The 22,397-nt window shown below is 47.2% G+C and overlaps 1 protein-coding gene across 2 annotated transcripts in view; it reads right to left on the bottom strand.

The window, feature by feature from the left end:
* Positions 1-488: 488 nt before the first annotated feature.
* The window catches only part of MMP24 (matrix metallopeptidase 24), a 45,508-nt gene continuing 23,599 nt past the window's right edge, over positions 489-22,397 (bottom strand). For both annotated transcript variants that reach the window (XM_053993142.1, XM_053993143.1), the window contains 5 exons: positions 18,596-18,757; positions 7,213-7,427; positions 5,750-5,888; positions 4,575-4,841; positions 489-3,295 (listed from right to left, as the gene is read on the bottom strand). In XM_053993142.1, the coding sequence (XP_053849117.1) occupies positions 2,958-3,295; positions 4,575-4,841; positions 5,750-5,888; positions 7,213-7,427; positions 18,596-18,757 (1,121 nt within the window). In that variant the 3' untranslated portion in view covers positions 489-2,957. The remainder of the gene's footprint in view (positions 3,296-4,574; positions 4,842-5,749; positions 5,889-7,212; positions 7,428-18,595; positions 18,758-22,397) is intronic.

Raw genomic sequence — 22,397 nt, 5'->3', positions numbered from 1 at the left:
TATTGAGTGCAGTATAGTGGGTGTGGCTGGCAGCTCGTCCAGGGTGTTCCAAGGTCCCTGGGCTGTCCAAATCCCCGTGCTGCAGAGCAGGATCACAGGAACACACAACAGCCTTTTGTTTGTTAGAGTTGAATTAGCAATGCTGATCCCTGCTCCCGTGTGGGAACAATGTGTCCTGCATTTCTGGACAGGAGCTGGAACACAGCCCCTGCCCACAGAGAGCTTTGGCCAGGCTGATGGGCAGTGAGTCCAGTGCTTCTGTAGCACAGCACAGGATCCCAGCAAAGACCTCAGGGGTGGGAATTGTCCCTTACACAAAAAAAAACATGTTTGTGCCCAGTTCTAAGTTACCCCAGGACTGCCCATGGGCTGATCTTAGCAAAACAGGTGATAGTGGACGGGATTGTGCTGCAGGAAAGCTGCTTCCCCTGCTGCAGCCCCCTGTGGCTGCAGAGGGCTGTTCCCACCCCCTGGACACCTCCTGGAATACCTCACCCTCTGGAAACTCCCATATGTAACACCTGCCCCAGGAGCCAGGCACGGGCAGGTAGAAAAGGCCCTGGGGTATTTCTGTGGCTCTGGAACAGCAGCTGAGGCTGGGTTTTGGCAGCCCAGGGCAGCAGCTCACCTTGCTGCAGCCACCCCGGGCACAGGGCTCAGCCTCCTGCCCGCCTGGGCACTGCACTGCCTGAGCAGCTCATTCCTTGGGCAGGCCCAAAACCCAACTTTGGGGCAAGGGGGAGAAAATACAAACAAACCCAGACATTTCTCTCTGTTGTAAATTTTTTTTTTTTAATAATTTTTTTTTAATGATGGCTGTTGGAAGTTGCTCAAAGGTTTGGGCTGTCGCAGTCCCGGCGAGATGGCAGCGTACAGATGAGACCGAGGTGCCAGGTGGCTGTGGTGGCCGTGGGGTGTCCCACCACACCTCTGGTGCACAGAGCAACGCGGAGTAGCGTGGGGGTGTCTGATCAGGAGCTCTGATTTCGTTTGGTCCTTCGCACTCCTTCACTCATCATGAGACGTTAGCACGTTTTGTCACTACAGTTCAAAGTTTCGCATCTACGAGCTTCTCACTTACTTTGTAATATGTTGGTAATAGTTTATGTTTAAACACAATAAACAGCTTGGCTATGGAAATCAGTTATGAAGGACAAAATACAGTTTGAGACCACATGTTAATGCAGTCCTAGTGGGCTTCACCAGACGAATCTATGTGTCTATCCTGCTTCACCAGAGCAATATTTGAGCACTAATTAGCAATCCGGAATGCTAACGATCTCTCTGCTGCTTTGTTCCTCATTGTAATTAGGAATACTTTTAGCGTATTGGTTGTCCTTGGGGTTTTTTTTCAGAGCTAACATTACAAAGCTGTACTTTTTCTATACTAAGTGGACATTCTGTGCATTGCACTTCATTGCACTCAATAAAATTCAGTTATAGGCAGAGGGTTTAGGTTAATCACCTGTTCCCCATGGTGAGCGGGCAAAGCAATTCCTGTGCTGACATGGATGGCATTCTGTACAGTGCTGGATGTCACCATTACACTGCACTACAAAAGGCTTTTTCACTCTTATTCAACATGTTAAAAATATCAGCATCAACATGAAAATCAAAAGTTTGTGGCTAGGGCACAATGTCCTGAACCACTCACAACTGTAAGAGGGACAAGCAGAAGCTACTGTTGTAGGAAGAGATCTGTGGAAAGTTACTAGCTGAAAGTTAAGGTATTTTTCTTGCCTTTACCTGATTTTTATGGCTCTGTCAAACATGGTAAACTCATTCTACTGTGTGGCATGCTTTCTTTGATCCTTGCCAAATATTTGCCTGTGAAGAAGTGGGCGAAACAAACCCCCAAATTCTGAAGGCATACAATATTTGTAACATCTACAGGGGTTGGATTTGGTTTTATAAACAGGCCTAATTCTTACTGAACCTTGATTATTTCAGCAAAAAATAATGACGACCTCACTCCAAACAAACATTTCTGTTCTCCTGAAACCCAACATACAAATTCCACAATCTAGTTACACATGCCACAGAACAACAACTCATCTTTTTCCAGCATCTGAATGGGCAGAGTGCAGTCTGTCTATACACATTCCCCGTATTTTGGTAACCATTGGTTCCTGGGTTCTTGCTGGCAGGAGCTTAAACCAACTTACATGACATTTAAATATTTCTTTCATGAGTGGCTCCCAAAACAAAAACCATGATTTTTTTTTTTTTTTTTTTAAGACCCAATTACTTTGTCTTCACCTTGTCCCAGTCTAGGGATTGATGTTGCCAGGTGTCTGGTTTGGTGCTTCTTGAGCTTCTGCTCCGCACTCCGGTACCTCTTTGAGTGCTCCGTGGTTCCTCGTGCACTGTGCTGAGTGGCAGCATTGATTAGTTATGAATGTACAAAACATCTGACCAGCAGGTATTGGAAAATCATGTCCAGGTAGATCCCTGGATTTTTTAATAAACTAAGAAGATTTTTTAGAATGATTCAGCATCAGAATGTCTTCTGCTTATGACACTGAAATTGTTCATAGATTTCATGATTTTAATTCATTTATGAGACAGCTATTAAAAAAATGGTTCTGTTCAGAGGTGGTTTAGCTACACTGGAGAATGCTGGGTTTAACAGGGAGCACTGGTGCAGGGAACTGAAGGAAGTTTCCCAGATCAGTTGAAACCTGTCTCGAAGACTCTAGTGCTGGCAGAGCGAGCCGGTGGATGGCACCGCGACTGGCAGGTGACCAAAGCAGTACAAAGGAAAGAGGCTCCACGCTGCAAGGCTGTCTGCCTGTATTTTTTCCAGTTTTCCTGCTTATTTCCATCCCAGGGTGTCCAAAACTTGTAGGTCACTGAAGTAGTTTTGTTTGGTAGGCTTTTCAATGCATTTTTCCCTCTTTTTTTGTGTGTCCATAGTCCTCATCAGCTCAATGAGTTGAAATGTGCAGCAGGCTGTGTCATACCCATTCCTGGACAGGTCTTTTGTAGTACACAACATTTTGCTGCACCTCTTTGTTTTTAAACTGGAAGATCGTGTATACCAGGACAAGGATACACAGAGACAGGATGCAGGGGATCACCACTGCGATGGCATTGACAGTGCTGGGCATGTCATTTATTGTCACCATGATATCCACGTCGTCGTGCGGGAGGCGCCGGTCCTTGCTCCGCTCAACTTCCTTCTGGTTACAGCCCATCCAGTCCTTGAGGATCGACCTGGGGTAGCCTGGCTCCACACTCAGCCTCTGGTTATCGAACTTCCAGTACTCCTTCCCTTTGTAAAAGTAGGTGTAAACTAGGAGAGAAAACAGAGAGTATTTCTCACTATTTCCCGTTAATGAGCTGTGCTTGTGGGAGGACATTAAGGGAGCCTGGACAACCTGAAGATGGACACTACCTAAGTCAATAAAACACATTTATCCAGAACATTCTTCCCAAGCCATTGGAAAGTGAAGGTGGTTTTGGAGCTGGGATTTAAAGGAGAAGCTGTAACCCTGGCTAGCATGTTCACCATTGCCCATGGAATACCATTCCCCTTGGCCAAGACAAGCTGGGAATTAAAAAAGAAAACCCTACTATCTTTAAAGGAAGGGTTCTGCAGTGAGTTATTTTTCACTAAGGCATCTGTAAATATGTGCTCATCATTACTGAGTGATTAACATCATCTGCAGGGTGCCAGCATGTGCCTGGGTATGACAGAGTTTGGAAGAACACCCCGTTTCTGTTCAGTCAGCCTGAGGGAGCAAATGCTGAGTCAGATGAGTCAGAGAATCCCGAAGATTTGGCCTGTGTTAAGGAGCAGTGTTGTCCTGCTGCTAATAAAAGGGTGATGCTTTATGCTACATGTTGTTTGAAGCACCTCCCTCTCCCAAGATAACCCATTTTCTAATGACTCTCAAGATATTAGAAAAAAAGTGAACAGGAGAAGGCAGCTGTGGTAAAAGTGTTGGTCTCCTGCACTGTTGCCCAGCTTAGCTGGCTCTCACTGCCATCCCTCCAGCCTGGCCCAGCCCTACAGCCCTCTTCTCACACCACAGCTCCAAATTTGAACACAGCCTCCATGGCACAAGCCCCTTCTATTGGCTCTTTCCCTAACTGGAGGAGAAGGAAATTTTCAAATCAGAGAAAGAAATGTGTTGGAAGGAGCCTCTGGAGCTCCAAGCCCCTACTCAGAGCATAACTTCAAGGCTAACTACTAACATCAGACAGGCTGGAGCCTTTAGCAGAGAGCCAGAGCTCACTTCAGGTAAATTAGGAGGAAATATAAGTTCTGGCACCCCTAGAACCAGGGCCCAGGAAAAGTTGGGTAGGGCCTATTGAGGCAGAAAAAGTCCCATTCCCACAGAGCTGGATTGTCATAATGTGGTTTAGCAGGTGAGGAAGCGTGTGGGTTGGGATGAGGGTCAGGAAGGATCTCAGACTCCTGCTGCTCACAAAGCCCAGGTGACCCCACGACTTCTGAGACTTGATTCCTGGATCAAAAAACACTCAAAACACTCCACATCCAACCGCCCAGTTCCCAGCACAGACCAGCTCTTCCCGATCTAACAGGTGCAATGACTGCAGACACATACAGCCTTCCTTGCTGATGAAAGCCCCCTGAGGAGCCTGAGGGATTCCTCTCCACACGGTGATGGGCTTTGGGTAGCCTGGGTCCGTTGCTCTCTTGTCCTCGTTGTACCTCCAGTACCTGTCCCCTTTGAAGAAGTAGGTTTTGCCCACGGGCTCCCAGCGCAGCGCCGTGTCGATGCCCTCCCGGGGCAGGCAGCTCCCCAGCTCCACCAGGCTGTGAGGGTAGCCTGGCTCTGCTGTCACTTCCTTGAAAACCCAGTACTTATCTCCTAGAGGTGAGTGGGGACACAAACAACAAACAGATTGGCCTGTTAGGAGTCGGATCGATGTGAACGTAAACCAACCACAGTGAACCGCAGCATGTTGAGGGCTTCCAGGCTTAACTGTAATCTGTGAGAAAGCTGCTCCTCCACTTCATTTTGAACCTTATTTCATCTGCTGCTCCTCAGCTCTTCTTTTGGGCGAGCTGTTGAACAGCCCTTTCCCATTTACCTTCTCATGCCAGTCATGATTTCAGACTTGTCTCATCCCCTGTCTGCCGTCCTTTGCTCAGGCTGAGGTGTTGATCAGCCCAAGCTTTTCAGACATTTCTGTCACCTTTCCCCGAGCCTCTCAAATTTTAGTACAGTTTAGAAAGCTGAGGTACTGAAGTTGCAGACACAAATCCAGAAGCCCAGCTACTGTGGTTTTGTACTGGCCATGCTTTCCAGCCACCCTTCCTTGCTCACAACTTGCTCTCAAGTTACAGGTTCCTGTTCAGGCACTGTCATCATACAAGGAGCTAAAGTGGGCCCCACCACAAGGTTGGTCATTTTGTCTCTTTAGGAGACAATTGTCCAGAAATGAGGTTTGGGAGTGCCCTGCACCTGGAGAGGCCTCAATGCCCTGGCAAAAGGTGTTCAAGGAGATAAGAAGGGCACTGGCACTCCCTGGGAAATAGGAGCTGTTTGTTGTTATCACATGAAAGCCAACTTCCCCTAATTGATATTAACTCTATACAGAGATTGTCCTGGCAAGGCCAGCCCACACTGAACTGTATTTTAAGGATCAGTGGCTGCTTGAAGTGCCCCCTTGGAAAAGGGCAAGGGTGCAGCGTACTTGTTTTCACCATTTTCATGCCATGAAAGCAGCCTGAGCTGAGGCAGGAGTGGCTGGCTCGTACTGAACTGTACTGTACCTTTGAAGAAAACGAATTTGCCATCAGAGCGCTCATAGGCTGCGTCGATCTTTGCAGGGAGGCCCTTCCAGAACTGCTCAATCTGCATGGGATACCCCTCCTGCACCCGGTTGTTGCGCAGACGCCAGAACCAGCGATCCTGAGGAAACCAGAAGCCTCTTGAGACTGAGTACTTTTGTCTTGCAGTCAGACCTGGCTGGGTCCAGCATCCAGCACTGCTAATCCTTGCCTAGGCCCCGCAACCATTACAGACTCAAGTCCTGCTTCAGGTGACAGCTCCAACCCAGCCCAACACTGTCTCCAGTGTGGGAAGTGCTGTGGGGGGAAGATGGCAGCACAAAGGGGGAGATGTTGATTGATGGGGCTGTGAAAAAGGGTGGAAAGAAGGAGAAGGAACAGGAGCGGGGGGAATTGAGTCCACAGCTGTAAGCATTGTGACCTCTCCATGTCTTGTCCCTGAGGTGTCATGCTTGTCCTGGTTCAGTTGAAGCTTAGCTCTTGGAGCCCAGGAGAGCCAGACAGCCTGAACATCACCCGGTGACTGTGTGAAACACACAAGGTTTAAAGGGACAAAGGAGGTATGAAATATCCCTTTAGATATTTGATCATTACTTAAAGCTGCAGTGAATGCTCAGGGATGAGCATGAGCAGGACAGAACTTTTGACCCTTCTCCCAGATACCATCCACACCTTCAACTAGTTTAATTTCAGGAATCTTCTGCAACTGATGTGGTTTGTCCATTTAATAACCTTCAATATGTCCCTTTCCACACTTCACACCCATTGGGCAGAGTGAAAACTACTGGTATTTTGGGAATGGGATCATGAATGTCCATATTCTGTTGGTACTCTAATGGGTTACTGAGCAAAGGGCTGTAGTTTACAAGAAAGGTTGACTCAAACTCCCCAGGTAGGCTGAGTGCTCCCAGAGCCCCAGTTCCACGCATGTCACCTCTGAGACAACGAGGCCTGCTCCCAGAGAAGCTGTGGCTGCCCCATTCCTGAAAGCCCCATCCAGGCCAGCTTGGATGGGGCTTGGTCTAGTGGAAGGTGTCCCTGTCCATGGCAGAGGGTGGAACAAGGTGCTCTTTAAGGTCCCTCCCAACCCAACCCAACCCAACCCACACTAGGATTCCATGGTTACTCATGGTACTGATGTTGCTTCCTGGCTTTACAGGTGGCTCCTCTCAGGCTTGGTGGCATCTGAATTCTCTACCAGTGTACCCAATTCACATTTTGGAGCACAGGATGCCTGGGCACTTTCTCAATCCCACCAGGCACTGTTTCCAAATATCACAGAACCAATCTGCTCACACTTCCTTCCAATATTGCTCAGTCATCACCCTCAGAGGAACAGAGCTATTTTCACAGACATTTCAAGTCTCACTACCAAATACTTCTATTAACCTTTTCCAGCAATAAAATGAAGGGAAGACTCATGGGTAAGTGGGAATTCTCAGTACCTTGAAAACAAACATTTCTCCTCTAAAGAGAGCCACAGTGTTAAAGTTGCCATCACAGATGTTTGGTTTGGAGCCAGGCAGAGCTGGCCTATCACCCAGAGGAGGACTGGGAGGTCGTGGTTGTCTCTCGTGTTTTCTTTCCGAAGTGGAGTGAATTCTGCGAACAGGAAGAGTTGGTAAAGGCCTGGTTGGCTCCAGGGGCTCTATAGGAGGACCTAGAAGTGAAAAGGAATATATTTAGCAAAGTGGACAAGCTTGTTTTTTTCTGTAAGCTTTAAAAGGCTCCAGGCTGGATGGACAGCACTGCCAGGGATTTATATACTCCTGATGCAGAGCTCATTCCCTAGAAATGGGAGCGGAACAAGATGCATCCACACGTGAAGACTATCCCAAAACAGACAAGTGATAAGAACTGAGGAAGAGACAGAATGTTTTTGTAGGTCTTCCCAAGGAGGCTGGAGCTAAAAGGAAGGAGGAGCCACATGAGTCATGTTCCCAACTGAAAAGAAAGGTGGTAACCCTTGAATAGAAATGTTTAGTAGACCATAAAAAAAGGCAACAAAAAACCCTGGAAACCAAAGGAAAACCAGGAAAAAAAAGTTAGGGTGTGAAAACCAATACTACATTATAAGGGGAACTGCAGGGAGCAGTTTATTACACAGCAGTGACCAATCTTTGCTTTCCCTGGTGAACAGTTGTGACAAGGGACCTTATCCCACTCAACTGATGCCCTCCTAGCACAGCTCTCCCTTTCCATCCTTCCCCAGCCCAGCTCCGGGATCTGACAAGGCCAGAGAAATAAAAATACAAGTGAGTCAGACTGGAGCAGAGGTCTTAAACAGCCTCTTGCCATAGGATGTTTTCATTAACTGTTAGTGGTAAATGTGGACCAAATCTCAGTCAGAGAGTCACATTTCTTGTTGCTTCTCAGAGAAGACCATGAGTTAAGATGGCAATAAACAGAAGGCCACTAGAGCAAAGATTTCAGTGGGCTTGAGATGTGAAGATGGTGTATTTGCAGGGATCATGGTTTCAATTTCATTCTGAGCCTGTAGGATAAACCCCCACCTGTGGGCAGAATGGGGGCTGGTGTCATGGGTGCTGTTTCAGTGTCAGTTTGGGGTCAAGATGCTGCACCCCAGCTGGAGGTGAACACTGGCCCTGGACAAGGCTCATCCTCACAGCCTGGAAGAGCCACGCTGAGTTGGGCAGCTGTCCATAGCCAGGGAAGGGATTTATGAAGAAGGATTGAGGTACCCATGTAGTCCACACATCTGTGGGGTTAGAAGAGGGCTTTTGCAGATAAACATTTTGAACTGTTCAATCTGAAGTAATGACTTGGTGCCTGAGTCCCCATGGCAGCTTTACTCTTAAATGTTCCATCTTCGAAGGGTTCCTAAAATGGATGAGTGCTTAACATGCCCGGGAAGGCTGACCAGATTAGGAACATCCTCACAGCTAAGGACAAAGAAGCCATCTTAGAGGGCACCTTAATAATTGTTAATAAAGATGTAACAGTAAGAATCTCATGTGCAGGTTTCATGGGTATGATGCTCAGAAAGTACCACTTGGATGGTAAAGTCCAACTTCCTGCAGTACCAGGCCAGAAACCTCCACCAGCAAATCCTGTAATGGGCACAGTGTTTCCAGGGCAGATACAGATTTCAAGCATTGAATATCCTCTATAATGCACAGTAAACTGCTCTAATGATTAAGCCCTGTTGCAGCTGAGGTCTGCCTTACCTATTGCCTGAGTTTGTGCAGCTTTAAATTCAGTGCTTTCTTTCTTATATTTAGTGTCTCAACATTTAATCATTTACAGATCTCGACTGGAATGCTTTTAAAAATCTCCTTAATGAACTAAATAGAGCAGTTCCTTTGGTCTGTTGTTGCAATGGCTTTTGGTTTTCAAATCTTGACACATCTCTTTCCTAAAGCTCTTGAAATGGATAACTATTTCTTCAGGGCAACTTGTCCTCATAATGTGATACTTTGTGCCATGTGCAGATATTAGCAACTATTTTTATTTACTTTATTCCAGAGCCTTAATGAAAGACATCAAATATTGCTTACAGAAGTACTTTATGCTGTTGCTTACAGAAATACTTCATGAGGACTCTCTGACGATGATTATGCTTGGAAAGGTGTCTATATGAAATGGATACAAATACTACAGTGAGACGGTGCATCTCTCATCCCCTCCAATCTTACCGGGGCAGTGCCCAGTATTTTAGTTGACCATAAAATTTCCAAACTCTGATACTGCTACTGCTAGAGACCTTGTGGGTTTTCCCCAAATGGGATGCAGCTGAGGTCTCCAGACAGTGCCTGTGACAGGAGCATCAGGGCTGGACCAGGCAGGGTGGGCACACCCACAGCAGTGGTGCAGGGCAGCTCAGGAGCTGCTTTTGGAGACATGCCCAAGTCTCTGCAGTTGCTGTGCTTTTAGTCACACTCAAGCTCATTAAACACATCCTTTTTGGACCAAGTTAAACTTGAAGATGCATTTCTGGAGTGCATCCAGGATGCTGCAGCTGCAAGCAGGCACCACAGGGCATGGCAAGAGCTGACTCACAAAACCACCTCCTTCCTCAGAATATATACAACATGGGTGTCTCCGTCCTCAGGATCTTATTTATTTCACACAATCACTACGTGTGGCTGGATCTCCACGTGTGCTGCTGCTGTTCCTGCTGGCAGCCACTGACACTGCCTGCTGACACCCACAGGACCTTCCTGTGCCATGAAGCAAAGGCACCTCCCCAAGGGCAGCAGGTCAGCTGGATGTCTGGAAAGCTCCTGGAGGCAGGACTTGGTCCAGTGGGACCTGCACAGGAAGGGCTGGGAGTGGCAAGAGGCCCCAGCCAGACCCTGCACAAGGACAGCCGAGGTTCTGGTTTGTTCACGTGGCAGCAGGGTTCAGCTCCTGCCTGGGACAACTACAGGAGCAGGAAGTCTACAACCAGTTTTGGATGTCAAAAATGGCGCTTGGTGCCAGTGACAGAACCCAAGTAAATGAAGCCTGAAAACCAGCAATTCACATGCTCAGTGAAATGAACATGCCTGCATTAGGAAAGAGGAGTCTTGGCTGGGGCCTGCGCAAGGGGACAATAATCAGTGATTTACTGAGCACTGCACTCATTAAACAGCAGCATGACCCCTTCCCTCCTGTGCTGCTTTCCCCATGGATTTGAGTGGATGTGGCTAGTAAATAACACTGGAAAACCTTTAATGCCTGTCCTACCTTAGAGGATTCCCCTGCTAACAACCTGGCACAAGGGTCAGCTGTAGCCCATTGCTGCAGAAACACAAGGGAGGTGTAGTTTGCTCTTCCCCACCCCCTGCTCTGCAAGGGGCAAATGCTGCCATGCCAAACCAGAGATGACCATGAGCAGTAAGATGAGGACATGACATTAATTTCTTCTCCTCTCTCTAAAAAGAAAAAAACGGTGAGACAGGAGTAGCACCTAAATAAAAAAAAGACGAATGTGCCTGACAAAGACCCATTGGACACAGAGAATCTGACACACAGAGAATCTGACCATAAGGTGCCAAATAGGGACTGTAGGGTTATGCTTATACGATGGAAATTTAACACCCCCATGACTGGAGTTACTAATTCACTGTCTCTGCACAAGTGAGGACCACCAGTGTACCCAGCCACAGCCTGCCCTGCCCTGTACAGGCAGTCCTGCACAGCTCCCCTGTTCACCTTCAGTGCCCAGGGCCTGTCACAGTCATCTGTGGAGAAGAGGAAAGTTCAAACAGCACCTGCAACCCAGGGCACCAATGTAAAGGTTTTAATTAGTCCTAAAATGCCACTGAAGCAGCCCACATAGAACTGGCATGGCAGAAGCAGTTGTACACACCGTGGTCAAGATGATGCCATGCAGCAAGGATTCAGATGAACCAGGGATTTGCTTTAAGGAAAACATTTGCTAGATCAGTGGAGAGAGATCTCAAGTCAGGCCCAACAAGGGAAGCTGGCCCTGTATGTACTCACTGCTGGCCGTGGCCAAACCAGAACTGGCCATGGCCAAATCAGCCCTGGCAAGGCTTCCCACACATGCTGCAGGTGGTCTGCAACCTGCTTGGATGCAGACTTTGTCATTGCAGTTCAAATATTCCTCTTATTGTCCCTCTCTGCTAGGCACGGATGTTTCCTTGCTACCTTTCACTCATATTTGTTTTTATAACCTAGGCCTTCTAATTTATTCTGATTGAAGATTTGTCTCTCTAAACTGCCTTTTCATTTTTAGTTGTTGCCTCCACTTAGTCCCTGAGAGTGGCTTAAGGTGGGAGGTGAACCTTCAGCTGTGCACATGCGAAGAGCAGAGGAGTACACTGAAAACATGGAAATCCTCAGGTCCAAGTGCTCCTCAGGCAGAATTTGGTGTACAGTTACGGGGATGGGAAAAGAACCACAGCCTGTCTGTTGTTGGAGAAAGTGCTCCTTCATAAGACCTAAGGCACTGCAGAGTCCAACCTGGCACAAAAGCAGAATGAGCAGACCGCATCCATGAGGAAAGCTCAGTGGTCATTCCTATTTCCAGACTCCCATCACAGTAGCCTGCCTCCCAAACAGCTCAAGGCAGGATGGAACAGGTTTACCAGCAGCAGAGGTGAGTGTGTGAACAAAGAGTCACTTAAGATGTGCTGGCATTGTGGTAATTAATACAGAGACAGATCACATCCACCAGTTTGAGCAGGCAGCAGAACATCCTCTGCCACTACACTTCTGAGCAGCTTCAGAGGATCAGACAGAGGAAAAGTATCTAATTAGAAAAATCTAAGTGAGAGAGGTTATTGCATGGTCTGCAAATGGGCCTGAACACAGTCATCTAGTTATCATATGTGATCCCAGCACCAGAGCCAAGTCCTCCCATGGGACTGATCCTGCAGCCACTTCCACAGGGGAAGCAGGTAAGAAATCTCCTGCAGCTGGAAGCTCTACGATCTGGAGGGAAGCAACTTGCTGGGACTTTACAGACACTGTGTGGAGAAGAAGAGTTTCTTCCTCTCTATCAGAAGCAAGGCAAAGAATGTCAGAAAGCTTTTGGGTCACAGCAGATCACCTTTAGAGTGTGACTTCCACCACTGGCACTTAGCCTCCTCCCTTCATGCTTCCTCTGTCGCAGACCATCTGAATACCAAGGTGACCTGTGAAGATAACACAGAGAGAGGAGGCATTTAGGAGCCACTGTGTCGATAGTTGAGGACAAAATATAATTGTACTGTCCTCCTGGCTATTGACAGAGTGTTCCCTCAACTGCACAGCACCTGCCTGGAGGCTCAGCACCTTCCTGGCTCAGCTGGTCCCAGGTAGCAGCTCCCCAGCTACCTGTGCTCTGCCAGCACAGAGGAGGCTTTGGGTCAGTTCAGGGGAGAGAACCATCCACTTGCAAACAAAGGCCTGTCTTTATCTTCTTAATATTCACTCCAAGAAGAAAACTATCCTCCAGGCTACAGTTATGGCTTGAATAACTCACAGGAGGGTTTTGGTTTGAAAAAGCTGAGCTGCCAGCATGTTTCTGCAGCACTGAAGCAGCCATCCAGGTACATAGACAAGGCTCCTCAGCCTTCTTCAATCAAAGCCTAAAGGCTTCCCTGGATCCAAAGGCTCCCTTGGATCCAGGGAAGGTAAGAGAAACCACCTGGCTGCTCTGCAGGCTCCAGGGCAGTGCAGAGAGGCCCCTGTTCACACTACATGATGTAGCTGCCAACAAGCTACCTCAGGGGCCAGAGACTGTCCACAAAACTCCAAGTGCAGGAAGAACTCCTTTCCCTCACTCACTTGACAGACTCACCCACAGAGCACTTTGCACTTCTGGGCTCAGCCTTCAGGGCTGAAGTGAATAAAGATGTCACAGTTAGCCTGGGTCCTTGTCACAGTGCAGAACAAGCCCCAGCACCCACAGAACAATGGGTGGACAGTCAAGGCCCCGTGATCATCACTGGGTGGCAGGAAGGGTTTCTCGAGCCCTTCTCACACAGACATTCTCCTCTGAATGACAACTGCCACTCAGGTGACAGAGCATTCACCTGGGAGACAAGTGACCACAGCAGACATCCTTGCTCTAAGCCAAAGGAATGCTTTCCTGGGCTCTGGAATCAGGTGATTCACCTTGCACTTGGGTTCTCTGCTTTGGGTGCCAGAAAAACTGGGTCAAAAATTCCCAGCCTTAGGCAGGCAAATGATGAGAGTTTAGGGCTCTGCAAGATGCTCCAGTTTCCTTCTGGAAAAACTTTCAGAAGCCTGACATCTGCTCTACAGAAAAACAGAACATTTTTCTATACTTGGAAGAATCTGTAGGATGAGAAAAGTATTTTCCACCCAGCCATAACACACACCAGTGTTTTTCCATCAGCTGAGAAACCTCCCAAGAGAGACAGGCTCCCTCTCAGCCTCCCTTCTGGCAGAGTCCTCCAGGTGTCACGTGGAGCCCAAGGACAGCACTGGGAACCAGGCAGTTGCTCCCAATGTTTCAGAGGAGTGGGAATGAAGATCTGGCATTTGGCAAGTGAGGCTCTGTGGATGCACCACAGGTGGAGTCTGGTGTTTCCTGCTGGGTCCAACAGAGTCTGTGGACAGGAGGAAAGTGCAAATGAAGTGATGCAACATAAAGAGGGTGCCTGGTATCTCTGCAATGTGCCAGACATGTGGCACCAGGGTGCATCCCTCCAGATTCCTGATTGCCAAGCATTTTCCTTCCTCTCTCCTCCTAAGAGCATAGTACCATGGGGCACGGATCCACAAGTTCCAAATCTTGCAGCTTCTACAGATGAGGTCTTGGATGTTACTCTCTTTCCTCTCCATGTCCAAGAGGACATTTTCAGAGAACATTTCCACATGACAGCAAAGCTTGCTCTGATGGTCCCACTCACAGTGCAGTGTCACCACATGGAAATTCTCCACCAGGTCTTTCTGCTGCTCCCTCACAAGCCATCTCACACATAGGTGTAGCTTACAAGTGACCTGGCATGGTCACAAGGGTGTGTAGGTTACAAGACTCTCTATGGGCTGCCACTGGAAAAGGGGGGGAGGTGATGGAAGCCATGCACGCTGCACTGAGGGGGTGAGGCCGGCAGAAGGTCCTGGTTGCTCACGGACACTGTGCCCTGCTGATTCCCTGTTCCTGGATGTCAGAGCTGGTGTTGTCCAGTTCCTCAGCCAGGGGCTGGAGTGGTTTCATGCCCACTCTGGACCTCAGCCCTCAGGGGTGCAGCATGTGCACTGACTGGGATCTCTTCTCTTGAACTGCACAGAAGATGTGTCAGGCTGAGACTTCCTCAGTGAGATCTGGGATGACCCAGGTCTTTGAGGTTGTCTCCAGGGTTAATGACCTTGTCTACCTTTGAGAGATTAGGAGACCTCTTCTTTGTGACCTTAGGCTTTGAAAGGTCCTTGAAGGTGATGGCCTGGTTAAGCAGCCCTGTGCACATGAGCTTTTGCTGTACTTCATGTCAAGCCCTCTGCTCCACAGACACAGTGCCACAAGAGCCACTCCCAATGAGAGGCTGCCTCATCACCCACTGCAAACCAGTACAGAGAGCAGGATGTGAAGAAACATGGAATCACAGAACCATTCAGGTTGGAAAAGCCCTCTGAAGTGATCAAGTCCAACCCTTAACCAGCACTGCCAAGCCCACCACCCAAACCATGTCACCAAGTGCCACATACACACATTTTTTGAATACCACCAGGGATGGTGACTCCATCACCGCCCTGGGCAGCTGTTCCAATGCCTGACCACCCTCCTAGTGAAGAAATTTTCCCTAATACCCAGGCTAAAACTCCCCTGACACAACTTGAGGCTGTTTCCTTTTGTCCTGTCACTTGTTACCTGGGAGAACCCCGAGCACCTGTCTGCACCCTCCTGTCAGGACAGGGTGACCAGTGCTGCAGAGTGACCAGCTCAGGCTCTGTGACACAGCCACAGCTGAGCATCTCTCCTCTCTCCACCTGCACTGCAGCTCCCTGCAGCCCTGGCCTCAACACTAGCAAAGTTCAGAGGCAACTCAATGGGATGTCCAGGAGACCTGCAAACTGGTATTGAGACAGAGTGAAAATTTAACAGGGTAGAAATCAATTTGGATTTAGGTGAAATGTGCCACTTTGAGCTTGCTAGCATAAGTAAAATATGCTGTTTAGTCTGGTAACTTTGCAACACTAATAAAACTGCCCCAGCTGAAGAGATAAGAGATAAGAAAGACTCCTCGGACCTTGAAACAGACAGGGCAGCGTGACCCAGGAGTTCTCTCTGTACTTTCTGACAAAAACTGAGTACAAGTGTAACTAGCTGTAAGTGTAATGTGAAATCAGCAGAATGAATATGCATGAACCTATTGTGAAATTCTATGCATATGTAAATTAGTAAGAGTAATAAAAAAGGATCGTGAGTCCTCAGGGGCACGCATGTCCTTTGAAGGGGAACGATCCCCACATGTGTCCAGCGCTGTAATAAACATACTGTCCCTACAAATCTTTATAGGAATTGTGGGGTTTTGATTTTTCGTCCACATTTCAGTATCACTTCCAGTTTAATTCCTTCCTGAGCCTGTCACTTGTGACACGGGCACATAAATACAGAGGGAGATACATTCTGAACAACACACATAAAGTAGAGCCCTGCTATTTCCTTGTTTTGTCAAGGAATATGCCACAGGAAGCAGCTCTCAGGAGATGGGAATATTGCTGACTTGTGTAACAGCTCTGTCACGCAGGGAGCTGCTGGCCTTGCTCTCAGTAGCTCAAAATTGAAGTAACATTTTAAACATTGATCTTATACTTATCAGCATGAAGCACAAACAAGAGTTCACATCACCTACTGTCTCTGTGGGTGATTTTTGAAATAAATCCAGCAAAAAATAAATTAAAAATTCAACAAGTCATTATATGAGAGATCTGGACATATTTCTTTTCTAATGGATAAACACAGATACAATATAAACCACATTTGAAATGCTTCATTCTCAAAACGTGACAAAATGGACTTCAGCTTTAGTACAGCCTCTGTTATTTGTTCTAGCAACTTCAGAGGAATTAAAAATTGGAAGTTTTGATTATAACTATTTTTTAAAAAGGATGCTACAGGCAAGACTAGCTCTGTGTCTGATTTTGCAGAGTAGGTTACTAAATAATACATATTGAGCACATGCTGCTGCACTGTAGAGAATGTCAAAGGAGATTTTGGGTTTTGGAGAGGTTCTCTGGTAGATGGGCTTTTGGTATTCCCAAGGCACAACAAAGCAGAGCAGCACTGTGGAAAGAAAATGCACTAGCTGAATGTTCCTGCTAAAGCTACGAGAAGGATATTTCAGCAGGCCCTTCTCAGTTTTGAGATCAGATGAAGGGTTCTGTTCTTTCACCATTAGTTCCAGGGAGAAACATCACCTGCATTTTCCACAATTTCTTTGTGAACCATAAGTATAAAACCTGATTTTAAATTCAACTTTGATTTTTGGACTGTAATTCTGTATCAAGGGCCAAAATCTCTACCTGGGGAAGAAAAGCTCCTGCTGCAGAAGCTGCTCCTTCTTCTCCCCACAGGATGAGTTACCTCTACAACCCCTAACACCATCCCCAGCCCATTCCAGCTCAAAGGCCTCAGAGCCCCATTCTCGGGAGTGCTGATCCCAGCTCAGCCCCTGCTGATCTTGGCTTGAATCCCAAAAGTGGAGCAGGAAGGCTGTCAGTTCCTTATGTGCTCCCTTTCCAAAAACATGTCTGAAAACAGAGAAACCCATCATTTTTTCTTGTTTGTACTTCCACTGTCTGCAATAAATTACATTTTTTTTTCCTTTCTGATTAATCAAAGTTCACAGGAACTAAATCAACATTTCAAAATAGAAACAGCATAATGGCATTTTGGCAGCTTTCAAAATTTAACACTTAGATCTATTACTTAATGGAAGTTTAACACTGACTACCCCAGCACTTTATTTCAAAACCCTCCAGAGTCTCTGCTATCCTGAGCACCAGAACATGAACTGTGTTAGAGTATTCTTAAGTAAACAATACCATAGGACAATTAACATGCAACTTCACCTGGTAATGATCAATATGAAGATGCACTAATGAGATAAGATAGTTCCCCTGGCTGTACTTTAAGCCATGTTATTTTACATATTGGACCTTACTTGGATATCTGCCTCATACTGAGGCTGGACTGCTCTCTACAAATGCCTGTTTTTTCCCACTGCCCTCACAAGTCAGAGAAATTAGCCTAGGAAAAGACTTTTCCAGGCATCTGCACTTAAACAATGAATCTCAATCCAGTCACAGAAAACAAACACCAAATCTGACTGAAACAGCTGAGATTCAATTTAGATGTCTTGCTATACTGCTTTAGTCTTACAGGTCTTGCACACATTTTATTAGCAGCAACTTCAAATTCACTGGCAGATCATTGATGGAAACATTGAGTGTCAGGCCTGCCACCAACCTCTGCAGCAAGTCCTGAGAAACACCAGCTTTGCCACTGACAACCATCTTACAAGTATTTTTTTCGCCTTTAATTCATACCATATCTGCTCTGCTGTTTCTGGGAGCTAATATTTGACTCCAGCTGCACAGTAACATAGCACAGCTGCTCTGTGCTGCATTAAGTAACCTCTCTGTCAAACCTGTACTTTCCACAAAGAATGAAATCAGGGATGTTTGATGAAACCTATTTATCACACATTGCCACAGACTGTGGCCACTAGTCTCAGTCTCCCCTTGTGTTCCTAAAACCTGTCTTTCTCTTTGCTCTCAGAGTCTCCTTCTGCCAATAATTCTGTGAATTCCTGTCCTCACACCCTGGTATCCATGATCCCATCACCTGCCACCACATCATTGCAGCCCCTAGGTTTTCTCCCATAATCTGTCTGCCCCTTTTCTATTTCCCTTGAGCCCATTATCTTTGTGGCACATGCTGTACAACATGTTCAGCTAGAGACTGAAAGAAGCAAAGTGCTCCCTAAGCAGATCCAAACTTTCTTTCCCTTACCTTATATGTAATGAGAAAAAAAAAAAGAGTAAAAACACTTTTTACCTTTCCTTGATGTTCCAGGTTCTTTGCATTCTTTTCCTTTATTTGCACTGGTTGTTCCTAATGGACAAACCTTGGGTACAGCAAAGCCTGTTTTTCCCTTTGCAGTACTCCTTGATTTGGGGACACAGTGAGGGATGGAGCAGCAGTGGGATCACAGAGGTTTGATTATCCTGACTTGTGCAGTCATCTTAGTCCTGGATCAAGAGTTTTAAAGAGTTCCCCACTCAGCTCTGGCAGGAAATGCAGACCACCATCTGCAGGCATGTGGGAGCTAATTGTAAAATACTCCCTAGGCTCAAACTTGGTGTAAGTAAAGAAGTAGGAAGGAGGAAAGAAGGGTTGCTCACCATAGATTTTCTGAATTCCTTGGAGGTCATCCTGAGGCAGTTTGAAGTTGTGTGTTTCCATGTACTGGTAGAAAGGAGCCATGATAGCACTGGGATCATTGGAGTGCTCCAGACCCAGCGCATGCCCCAGCTCATGGACAGCAACCAGGAAGAGATCATTCCCTGTGGGAGGAAGGCACAGCCAGGTTAGCACACAGCCACGGCCTCAGGCCATCCCAAGCCCCTCTTGCCCATAAACCAGAAGCAAATGCTTTGCTCTCCTACTGCACAGCAGGTCACAGTGCCAGGGTCAGCTCCTGGAGATGGTTTTACTCCCAAAAGCCTGCACAGCCTTTAGCCATTGTCAAAGAATGGGCCAGAGGCTGCCAGCCCCAGAGCAGGTAAAACAGGCAGTGCCTGGAGTGAAAGGATACTGACTCTAGACTCCTTTGTAGAGAATTTACAGAAAATGGCCAACAAAATGGTCACTGTGATACAATTGGCTCCTTATCCGAGTCCTGCCAGGAGAGGTGAGAGCATGGACACTCTGCTAATCAGTGGTGGGGTGAGTGCTTTATGCCCCTTCTGGGTCCTCTGGTGCCATGCTCTGATCAGCCCTGGACCAACAAATGGTAGGGGAGGTCTGCGGGCACCTGGCAAGGCAGAGAAAGGACAGAGAAGACCAGGGTAACACGCACTGTCCCATGTGGGCAGCCCCATCTCCTCCAGCAAGGGCTCCTCAATGTGCTTTTACTCTCTGCGACCCCTGGCACTGCCATGTGTGCAGGAGCTGAGCACAGGTAGCTCCATCCTGCCCCACTCCCACACAGGGAAAAGGTTGGGTTGGATCCCAGTGGCAGAAGACAGAAGGAAGAAGGAGGAAAGAAGAGTCAGGACTCTTCCTGGCAGGGAGAAGAAGGGATGAGGAGCCCTGTCTGGTGCAGAAGCTGGGAGCAGTGAGAAGGAGGGGTACCTTCAACTCTACAGGCACACATTCCTCTTCAGTCCCACGGCCCTGGGACCCTCATCTCTTTGATGGTCCCTGGATGTCCTACTCCATTAGGGCACTGGAAAATGACCCAGGCAATGCTATGTAGGGATGAAGACACAGCCAACAAGGACTGATGTCTCCTCAAGGCAGTAAAATGTCTGAGCCCTCAATTCTGCCTGAATTTGGGTTCCTCTGGTTTTGGTTTTTTATGGCAAGGCAGAAACCAAGAGCACTTGCAATCGGACATTTGCAATCAGTTGTCAGTGGCAGTTCAGTGGCTGCTCTGCAGCCTCTCCAAAGAGTTTCCTCACACCTCCAGCTGAACAAAGCTCAGCTCTGTGCTGAGCTCTACCTGAGACAGGAGTTGCAACAGTGACTCACACAGAACCATCTCTGCTTTTTAAATAGTTACTGCTTCACTGTTACCCATAAAAATATGACAAAGCAGTTTCAGGGGTCTGCGAGCCTCCTCAGCAGGGAGCTTTGCCAGCATCTGAAGATACCTGAAGTCAGTACCAAACAGTGCTCCCCCAGTCACACATACCACCCCAAAATGGTTAAATGCTCTGAATGTTTGAGTTGGATGGTGAAAGCATCTGAGTATGCAAGACATGTTACAATATACAAATGCATTTCAAATAAATTTTCAAATACAATTGTCCAAAAACATATATAGCTGAAAATTTAGCCACATATTTATGTAAAATGTTAGAATTTCTGTATTTGGGAAATTCAAATAAAGACCTAGTAATTTTTTGTCATCTGTTGCTGAAAAATCTGGTGTGTGCAGAACAAGTTAATACAATGTCCAACAGCACAGTATAAAATCCATGAAGTAGTTTTATGGTAAAGTTTGGAGGACTGATCATTCTTCACAGGTTTTCAAAAACACTCAAGCTTAGAAGATGCACCCAGACTCCAAATGGGATTCAGAGAATCAATGTCCTTTTGCAAAATTGAATGGACTTAGTCTCCTGTATCACCTAAATGCTCATGAAAGCATCATTTTTCACTGCTACCACAACTACTTACACATGGAGTCCACAGTAAAGGTCACTCAGTACAGAGCTGACCTCACGAGACTCTGCTCACCACAGGCTCACAGTCTGTGCCTGTGCTCAGGGACATCCTCCCTCACCTTCCCTTGGTGGCATTTTCTTCCTTGCTAAAGTACCTGCAGTATTTGTGCTGCCAGCAGATCTAGAACTTGTCTCTATGTAACTACATAGAAATCTATGCAAGTGACTTGCCTCTATGTGCTAATCCTTTACCAGGGGCATAAGATCAGGCACTATCTTAAGTTAGTTTCAAATAGCTTTCAGTCATTTGTTTCTACCCAAAATAAATGCCAGCCACTTTACAGGTGGAAAATGAATCCCACAGACTCACAGGATGGTTGAGGCTGGAAGGCACCTCTGGAGATTGTCTAGTCCAATGCCCAGTTCAAGCAAGGTCAAGTAAAGCAAGTTCTCTGCTCAGGTTTTGAATGTGAAGTTTCTCACACTGGGGAGCTGCGCCCAGGGCACTCCAGATGTGCCAAGTGAAAGGAAGGATCATCTCCTGCTGGCACTGACCTGCTGCCAGCGCTCTTCCAGAGGCAGCCCTGGGTGCTGTTGGCCTTCTGTGCTCATGACTCATGTTCAACTTGCTGTCAACCAGGAGCCCCAGGTCCTTCTCTGCAAAGCTGCTTGCAGCCTCTGGGCCACCAACAGTCCAGGGCAGGGCTGTGCATTTCCCCCTCCTCACCTTCCTTAGGTTCCTGTCAGCCTGTTCCTCCAGCCTCTTGAGGTCTCTGAACAACAGCATCAGTGGGCGGTGCTATTAAACGCTTCTCCAAATTTCCTGTCAATCTTCAAACTCTCTGAATGTGCACTCTGCTGCATCACTGATGTCATTTCATCAAGCTATTAGTCAGTACTGATCTCATGCAACTCCTCTGACACAAATCCTGAACTTCTTCATCTTGCGGTTACCGCAGCCAAGGATGCAACTGATCTTCACACCACTCACATTTCTTCAGCTATCAGGTCCAGCAGATCATGGTTGCTTGTTCTTTGATCACCAGTGAGATAACCAGTAAGAGTTCTCTGATGACCAGCAAGATGAAGGCTCATTCCTGAAGAAGTACCTCAACCACCATGGTGGTCAGGCCAGCCAGCTCTTCCACTATGGAACAGATATACACCTTTTCCCAGCTATGCTTAGGAAATACTTGTTCCTGGAAAAACAGCTGTGGAAAACAGCTGCTGCTGTCCAGTTTTAAACCACCATTCTGGCTGGCAGTTGTGTGTGAGGATGTCACAGAGCACAGAAAATGTTGGCTGGGAAGCTTTGTATCAACTAGAGGTAAGAAACTCTGAAAGAAATGAACTGTCCAGGTTCCAGCACAGCCACAGCGGCAAAGTCAGCAGTGGAATGGAAAAGTTCTCCTCCTCCATGGCCAGGAGACCACCTGAACCAAAGCAGGGATAAACCCAGGGCAATGGCTGGAGCAGATGAAGTAGAGCTCAAGAGAATTCCTAGAAAGTGAACTGACCTCCACAGAAAACAGGACAAGACGCTTCTCTTAGCTCTCTCCAAGTACCCTGATTCTCAGTGCTGTGGTTGCTTCTCATCTACTTTTGCTGAAAGGCAGTTGTGGCAGAAGCACACACAGCTCCCTCTCCTTCTGCTCCCTGCCTTGGCCAAAAATTTCTCACCACTGTTTAATCCCCTCATCTTTCTATTCTGGCCTCCTCCCAGACACATCAGTTGATCTTTTCCTTCCAGAATGCCCCTGTTATCTCCTTTCTCCAACCTGCTGCACACTCCAAGGGGGTGCCAGGTCTGAAA

Source organism: Vidua macroura, chromosome 17, assembly GCF_024509145.1.
Source record: "Vidua macroura isolate BioBank_ID:100142 chromosome 17, ASM2450914v1, whole genome shotgun sequence".
Taxonomy (NCBI): Eukaryota; Metazoa; Chordata; class Aves; order Passeriformes; family Viduidae; genus Vidua; species Vidua macroura.
The sequence above is the reverse complement of the archived record's forward strand: the minus strand, read 5'-3'. Positions and strand labels throughout refer to the sequence as shown.